Genomic DNA, 9,200 nt, shown 5'->3' on the forward strand with positions numbered 1-9,200 from the left:
TCCAAATAAACAAAAACAAAAAAAATCCCCCACAAACACATGGACAGCCTTTTGAGCAGAAAAAATAGCAAAGGGAGGGATGAAGGAAGACCTGAATAGCAAGGAAATTACCAAGAAGCATATTTCAGCCATGGCCAAAGAATCTGAGCCAGCCTGAAGGACTATGACAAGGAAAGATGAATTCCCAATGCCCAAATGGTTTGGGAAACTAGACTTCATGAAGGAGCACTCTCTGTCTAGAACACAGTTTTATCTCCTCTCAAAGTCCAAAAGCTGAAGGTTTCACTTTCAAGATGGTTCTATTTTATAAAGGTTGATCCCTCCTATCCCTTTTGCACTGGAGACGAGCCAGTGCTTTTCACTGGCAACCTGCATGTGCACCAAGTTCTGAAGAATAACACTAGACTGATATGAAATTCTTCATATCAGCATGTTTTAAGGGTGACAGTACATGGCAGAAAGGGAGGCAAGACTTCCTGCCACTACACAGGTTAGGGACACCCAAACAGCACTGCTGGAATACACACGACTGTCTCTGGTACTGAAAGCTGTGCTGCCCAACTGTGCCATAAGCTCAGGCACAGCAACACACATTGTCTTTTTTTAGGGTCATCAGAGCTGGATCAGGTTTTCCATCAATATTCAACAAGCTCACAGTATTTCCTTTGTAGAATACATAGAAAAACTATGACTGTTCCACCAGTACAGCATTTATGGAACACAGTCAGAAACAAGGCAAAGACATTAGTTTGAGGGAAGTTGCTTCCTGGCTGACATGAAGAAATTAACCTTGGACTTTTTTGTGGTGTTCAACAGCCATGACCTTTCACTACCTTACAAATGGCATAGTCAGCTCTGTATAAGGCACTTTCTAAATCAGAAAAATAATTTTATACTCTAGTGACCTGGGTGATCTGACCATAAAAGCCACTTTACTGACCAGAGTTATTTTAAAATCTGTGCAGGTAGTTTATCTAAACATGGCAGCAGTGGGATAAGACTGAAGAAAGAAAAGAATCGGCTTCAATCATAGTTGTCTTTTCCAATGACACAAAGTTCAAGGCTTCTGTGAGAGGTACTAACCAATAGCCTGGTAATGTCTTTATCACATCAGAGAACAGACATAGAGTAGCACAAACTGACATACATTAATGCAGGACCTTTCTATAAGTCAAGGAACACCCAAGTATATTTGTTAATCAATTCAATCCACCCCACACAATAAAAGCTCAACCCAAAACATATAGACAGTGGGATAATTTAATCCTCTTCCCCTGAAGAACAACTGACATTCATCTTCAAACTATTGTTATAAACTGATGGTATGTTGAACTTCTGAAAAAGTGAAGGATTTTGGTAATCCATTGCTATCACATAGGTAAAGGGCCATTGCTTTGCTGGTTTGTATTTCAGACTGGAGACCTTTCAGCTATTGTACAAAGTAGTCCTGTACTTAACTTGCTGTCACTATCAGCAAGAAGGCCAGCAGGTCTCAAGTCCACAGAATAATTATTTAAATGAGTTTAACCTTGCATTTGCAAAAGAATTTGAATTACTGCTTCAGAATGTAGGAATGTGTGGTGATTTTGACACCTGTCAATGAATAAATACTGCAGGCAACCTGCCACCAGCTGTTCTCGAATTGCCCTGCAAATCCACAGAGCCATGCCAGTCTTTTCAAACCACTAGCATTAGATCGTGGATAAGTGCCAAGATGGAAGGATAATGACTTAATTCTTTCTGCTACAACAGCTTGACCTACCAATTTACAATCTAGTAAAGTGAAATAACCTATGTCCTTCATTATTACAAAAGCAGAGTTACAGACCATATTGATAGAACAAGTACAGAAACTGCTCCCAGCAAAAGACCACATTTCAAAGTCCCTTTATCTGCACCATTCTCTGAGATCTCCCATCTGGATCCACTGCAAACTCTTCAGAGGACAGATCAGCACTTAGGTCACAGCTATTTGATGTGTTGCTTTAAAGCACATGCACCTGTTAGACACTGTGGACTACAACAGCAAACAGCAAACCCAAGCACCAGCTCTCCAATCCCCCTGAACCCTGGCACAGTCTCTAGAAAGCTGTGCATCTTTTCTATCTGGTCTCTGCACACCTGACAAGAGAACTGCATACCCCACACTGCTGAAGGCATCTCTGTTGCTGGCAAAGCTCTTGTAATCCCATGGACAACCACACTGAGCTACAGCTCACCACTGCCAGAAGAAAATGTCTTTCTCCTTCCACTCTGCTCTTTCCATCTGCCAATACACCCAGCCATACATTCCTACACAGACAAAGTGAGACTGTTTTTATAAGAAAAGTTCCTCACTGGAATGGTAGAAAGTTCTAAGATTTTTTTTTTTCTTTCTGGTATTTTAGTGAGTCAAATCAGGTCAGAGAAAGAAGACCAAATGAATACCTTGAACTCCCTCTGCAATCAGCAAAAGCCCCTTGTAATTCTCCCAATGACTATGGCTATTAATTTTTAATAATCTTTCCAGTCATAGTAGATTAAGGAACAAACAAAAAAATGCTGACCACAGTAACATTCAGTTTGGAGCTGGGATTGTGGCCTGAGCTTGCACAGCACCAAATACTGTGGAGTCCAGACCAAAATCATAGCTCTACAGCACTACAGATGCAGCATAGGCATAGACCACTGCAGTGTAAAATGTCAGGCTCCTCAGAGGCACTGCCCTCACCCAGGTGCTTTTGTTAAACACTGTCTGTGCCATGCCAAGCACATAGATCATATTCTTCAGACAGTGACTGCCAGCACCAATGGTTCCTAAAATTGATGCTATGAGCATCAAAGACACTTGACCACCCTGCTCCGTAGCATATCACTTTCCAAAATTATTCTAGTCTGAAAAAAAAAAAAAGGTAGAGAAAACTCTCTCAAGGCCTTTTGCCAGAAACTGGCTTTAAGATGAAGTGAAATCAGAACCCAGCCTGAATTCAGCCACAACATTGTATTTCTCTTCTTTCACTCATCCAAAGGTCAGGAGGTTATTCATTCCTACCCTACTTTTCAGGGCATAACATTGAACCAAGAGCTCAGTGTGCCTATTTAAACACTGTTGTATCTGTTTTTAATGCACAAACAAATTCTGCTTCCTACTGTGTGCAGCAGCTAAGTGACTTGCTGCATTGACAGGGTTGATCTGGGGGACAAAGGCAGAAGAAATATAGGAAATCTTACTCCTACAGTAATTCATACTCTGAATCTAAGTACTCAGATTAATGAGCCATAAGTATTTGTGGCATTACTGGTTAATAAAGCAAAGGTGGCTCCTCCTAAACTGGAGGTTTGCAAAGGAATAAGTATTAATCCTGTGCCTACAATTCTTCCAAAGAAATTATGAGCAACCCAACCCTTTCCCATGGAACAGAATCAGTTCTCACTTTAGAAACAACATATGCAGCTTCTTTGTCATTTATTCCTTATACCACAGGTTGTTTTTTTTTAACTTCAATACCAGTTCACAGGATGACAATCTTAGTGAAGCATAGCAATTCTTAACACCTGCTTTTAAAAGGAAGGATATTACAAGTAACTTTTTTCAATCACAGCAAAAACCTAGTATCTCCTCTCTTTAGAGGAGATCTTCATAAAGACTAATTTACAGCTCATTGAGTGCAAAGGATGCACAGAAAAGCTCTGTGGAAGGAACATATGTAAGAAAGACTGTCAGCAGGAGCTTCCCTCCTCCATGTTAGCTTTAAATACTTAAATATGTGCAGGCCTGGGCAGAATCTCAGCACAGAGCCTTTCCTCTTCCAGCTCAGCAGATAACTCACACTGCAGCCTCATGAAGGAATTTCCCTTTCCCACCAGAGAACCCTTATCCTTGCATCAAACTACCCCTGCCCATAATGCAGGAAGCTAAAGAACACAAGTTGTTTATGCTGTTGTGCTTGCCTATCATTTACCATAAATGTAAGGGGAAAGCCAGCAAGGAAAGAAAGTCATTCTGGTAGCAATCTTACAATGAAGAATAATCCATTTATACAGGTATTAAAAGTGCAGGTGATTGTCCTCTCAGGAGAGAGGTGCTAGCATTTGTAGTCCTTCCACTGTGCTATTTACACAGGGACTGCCAGTTTCACCCTGTACTCCCTCAGTGATGTTCTATTAGTAATTAGAGAGCCTATGGCTTTGTGATTTTTTAATATTTAATTCCCTCCCCACAAGCGCTCTCCACAGCAGTCCAGTTGCCCTTACAGTTGAATTACTGCTCTTTCTCAACTCCCCTTTCCCTCCCCAGGAGGTGAGGCTATGGTTCATTATTTCAAATTCAGATTGCCTGTGCTTAATAAGCTGGTGCCTGCCTGCAAACTTTTCAGGGCTTTTTCTAAGGAGAATGACTGCCTGCCTGAGCCTTCAGGCAGGGACAGAAAGCTGCTATTGCCAAGAGCAGCAATTACTCCAGCACACACCATGAATCCAATTGGAGAGGGGTATCTCTACAGAGATGAGAGGATTACATCTTTGAGCAACTCATGTCCTTCTTCATAGGACATGCCACAAAGTAAGAGTGAGAGCCTGAACCTATCCCTGAAGGAATCTCACAAACATTACTTTTTTGATCCTGTCTTTATATGCACACAGCCACTGTATCAGGACAAGACAAAAAAAAAATCAGAGCTCAGAGCTTATAACACAGCTCATTGCCATACACCCCTGCACCAGAGCAGCACAGTGCTGGAAACCTAACCCTGTACCAAGGAACAAAAGCAACTCCATGCTTCATTCACCTCCCTAGGGCTGCACAGTGAGAAGGGGCTCTTGTAGTTTATTTGTCCCCCACTCTAACCCTTAGTCTGGTCCTATTTCTTCACATTGCCTTCAGGGCAGTTAATCCAATACTGCACCAAGTCCAGCCCAATGCCTCCCTCCACAGCCCCTGTACTCCTGCCTTAGGATTTTAAGTTTAACTCAACAGTTTTATCTCAAGCTCCTCCAAAGCAACATGACAAAACCTGGGCTCATGCTGCAGGCAGCCCTCCTACCACTTCCTCCTGCTCCCCAGTGTCTCAGAGATGTCTTCCTCCACCAAACTGAGCTATAAACCAAATTATACTTACCAACATCTCATCCTTGCCTTTTACCCACATATTTTTCTGGAGAAGAGCTCCCAAACTTGCCTCTCCTGCCTTAAAGAGTCACCCATGTAAGAATGTGGGGTAGTGAACCGCCCCCTCCCAGGTGGGCTCCTCATTAAGGGTGGCTCTGCTCTGCCAGCTGCAGAGTCACTCTGATTGCTCCCACCCCCGGCATCCTGTGCTCCCAGCAATGTTGGTGGGCTCTGAGGGCTGAAGGAAGTGTTTGGAGGAGTTCACAGCTCAGGGCTGTTTACCTTGGTTCCAGGAGTGAGAAACTGGGTGTTACCATTTGCCTGGTAGGCTGGAGGTGCCAAGGCACTGGCCTCCCACGGGCTCTGGGATGGCTGTGAACAGCACCAGCCCCTAAACCAGGGCTGAGGGGGGGCTCTGGAGGCACCAGGGCTGCCCTGTGCAGAGCTGAGGCTGCAGGGGCTGAGCTGCCATTTGGTGAGGGGCACTAGACATGTGAGAGCTCCTGTTTTCCATCTTTCACTGGTTGGTGAAAGCATGGCTCCTCACACAGCATGAGGGGAATAACTGTTCTACTACAGCCATGTGAAGCGTATCAGTACACCTGCAGCAGCCTAACTAACCAAAATGTCTCCCTTCACTTTTTCAAGACTCTAAGTTTTAACTAAAACAGATAAAGAAAGTTTTATTATTATAATTGTATTAAAAAAATTCAACATACTGTAACATATATATAAGGATGTCACAAACAGAAATAATAGGTCACTGTCACCCAAAAGTACAAAGTCCTAATAAGGGGAGGAGGCATTATCCTTAATGCCTCTATAACTGAGACAGACTGTGCTGATTACAGGAATACTGTAAATTATATATCATGGCAGAAGGCTAACTCTGTTTCTATAGAGGGCAATCAATTAAAACACAAATGCATAAACCTGTAGTCAGTCCAGCTTCCATTTTCTAGCACATTTAAATGCAACTGGGCTGGCAACGTTTTTGGCACTTTTCAAGCCAAACATCAAAATGCTTTGTTTTATTTTTTAATCTCTTAAAAACAATGAAGTAAAAATGCATTCCTTGAGACTGAAGGATATAGTCTGGAAACTCCCTTCCCTCCAATCTATAGAGAAAGTTCTCTTGCCTCCAGTCTGCATGGGTATATTTTTATGCCCTATCACATAAGAATGTGAAAATAGATATTTTCCATTGCAGTCACTTATTTTCATATCCTGGACTCTGCCAATTGCTGTGCATGAACCCCTGTAGATGAAAAAATAATGCTAAATCCATTCAAACCTAGCCAGAATGAATGATTTCCCAGAAGGCCCATTAATGCACATTAAGATTTTCCATCTGTGAGATTCTACACTTTCATAGGTCTTATGAGAAGAACATGTACCTCTGAACATATACTTGAGAGTTACAGATGTGAGGTTGCTGGTGGAGCAGCAAGGACTGCCTTATACTTGATAGTTACTTTTAGTAAGGCAAATTATCTTTTTTCTCTACTGTCCCTTTCACAGACATTGGGAACTACACTGTGGATGTCAGGCTCAAGTCCAGACCATGCATTTTCAAAAGCTTGAATGTCTTTAAACCCAGGAGCTGTATTAAGGACAATCTACAAGTCAAACAAAAATTACAGCATCAGATGTCACAATTCAGTGTTTAAAGGTACATTCTCAGCAGAGAACTGGAAATAAAAGAGAAGTTGATGAAGCACTCCTGTTTGCACAAATGTGGGGAGCCTGAAGCAAAGAGCTAGCTAGCCACACACACATAAGAGTTTGAACTTAAAGACCTCTGCAAATACATGAACATCCAACCCTAGGTTGGGGACATTGCTGCTTTCTGTCACAGTCAAGTAAAGAAAAGTCACAGTCAAGTAAAACCACAGGCTGTACCCTGATCCCTCCTTGTCCCTTCTCTTCAATTTGTCTGCTCAGAGAAATCACATTGCCTCTCTTTCACAACTAAGTCCTCAATGGCAGAGCTAACAGTCACTACTCTGAAAAGTCATCCAAAATCACGGAGCAGCTTGCAGCAGATCAACTGCCCCTGTTGATGCTCACTGTACACAGAACATTCTCACAGCCTTCTGAATATTTTACTTGTCTACTGTTTGCCACCTGAATCTTCATTAGCAATCCCAGCTGAGACTCCAGGGAGCATGAACTGCCATTTCCCATTCAGCTCAGTCTTGCAAGGTGTGACACTTACCTTCAGAATCTCCAGCATGGCCTGTTTACAGTTCCTGTGAACAAGAGCTATAGAAGAACCTTGCAGGGTTAAGTCCTACTTGGTAAGCTTTGCAAGAGGTGTTTTGCCACAGCATTGCAAAATTAAGAAAATTCCTGAACTTTCCAAACCCAGCATCCCAGCTCTTTTCAGGAGTTCTAAATTTATTCAGAAATAAACTTACCTATGCACAGTTAATGAACCCAACAGAACAAACCCAGGGAGAATGACACATACTGCTATAAATTGAAATTGAATCACAAAGGTATACTATAGTTTGTCCCCGAAGTATCAGTAGCCCCCAGGGATCTAGAATGTCTGTCCCATAACTAGACTTCAATATACATTAAATACAAATTAGTCTCTTCCAGGTGATTTGAAGAGAGTGGAAGAATGGCAGGCATGACACAGCCTTCCTGTATGACCTTAGCAGCATCATCTAGCTTGTCTCATCAGAGCTATAATAGCTACCAGGAATTCTGGATAACACAGGTATTAAAAGACTCCCTTAGAACGGGGAAGGCAAAGAGGCAGCATCTACAAAAGACTTCAACTTCTACAACACTGTGTAACTAAAACATAAGTACTTATGACTCTACTGTGGGTGCAGCAGTACATATCTGATCCTGACACCTCCAGATGGCAGGAAGCTTCTTTCCAAGATGCTAACAGCTATTTAATGGGCTGTTGATATTTTAAGGACTGTTCATCACGTAATACAGCTTTCAATAAATGATGCAGTGACATTTGGCTGAAAGCACCTGTCTTGGAATCACAGTAGCTAGAACCAGTGATACTTTTCCTATTTGACGATATTGGAATGGCTGAAGAAAACCCTGATCTTTACATACTCTTCTGACCATGTTTGCTTTAGCTCCTAAATGACATTAACCTAATCTGTTTCCAATGGAGAGGAATATATCTCTGACACTCTCATTAGTTTGTGAGTGGCAATGACGATTTATAAATGCCGTGTCAAACGAGTAACTAGTGCTGAGATCACAGACTGGATCCCCTGCCAGAGCATCTCTTCCAGGTGACCTGACACTGAGACAACAGTCGTGCCCAGCCCTCTGCTTTACAAACACGGCACACTACACCTCGCAGCTCTGAATGAACTGCTCAAAGCATCTGTTGCAAACCCAGGGCAGGTTTTCCTTTCCTCCTTTTGTCTTGCCCACAGCTCACAGAACGAATATCTCCATCTCCTGCATCCAGCCCTGCAGAGATAACGGGCTACAGCAAACTGCTTCTCCAAGATGCTGCAGGTAAACTAGACACACCTGTCTGCAGGCGCTATAATGAACTCAGCGTTAGAAACACAGCATCAGCAAACAGTACAGCGGTGAAAAGGCTCTGTCCAGTCCCAGGATAGAGTACAATTATTTTTTAATTTATCCCTGTTGATCAGCCTAGACATTGCAGACCACGCCTGTGAACAGCAGCACAGGTCTCCTCCTCTTAGGCTTCATTCCCCCCCGAGCAGTCCCTCCAGTGCCCAGCCCAGGGCTGGCATCGGCAGGGGGCCGGGGGCACTCCGCGGGCAGCGGCACAGCCTGTCCGCCGCCGCCCCGAAGTTTCCCCGCTCCAGCCGCTGGTCCCCGTCCCCACCCCGCACGGGGGGCACACTCACCTCTCCTGGCCTGCCTGATCTTGGGGCTCAGCATGCTCCCGGCTGGGCGCTGCCCGCAGCCTCAGCGCCCGGCCCCGGCCGCCGCCCCGCGCATCATCATCATCATCATCACCATCATCATCATCATCACCGCCGCTCCAGCCCTGCCTCGGGGGCGACGCTTCGCGCAGGGCTGGATAAACCCTAATGCATTATTTATCCGGCCTCGAATTAATTCCCGTCCGAAGCAGGCGGTAATGTCTCGG

General features: G+C 43.7%; 1 protein-coding gene across 3 annotated transcripts in view; it reads right to left on the minus strand.

Annotated features, from left to right (window-relative positions):
* The window catches only part of ARHGAP22 (Rho GTPase activating protein 22), a gene marked incomplete at its 5' end in the record, with an annotated part of 121,923 nt that extends 112,934 nt beyond the window's left edge, over nt 1-8,989 (minus strand). For all 3 annotated transcript variants that reach the window (XM_083866775.1, XM_083866774.1, XM_083866773.1), the window contains one exon: nt 8,956-8,989. In XM_083866775.1, the coding sequence (XP_083722901.1) occupies nt 8,956-8,989 (34 nt within the window). The remainder of the gene's footprint in view (nt 1-8,955) is intronic.
* Nucleotides 8,990-9,200: the final 211 nt, after the last annotated feature.

Source organism: Zosterops lateralis, assembly GCF_965231275.1.
Source record: "Zosterops lateralis genome assembly, chromosome: 8".
Lineage (NCBI taxonomy): Eukaryota > Metazoa > Chordata > Aves > Passeriformes > Zosteropidae > Zosterops > Zosterops lateralis.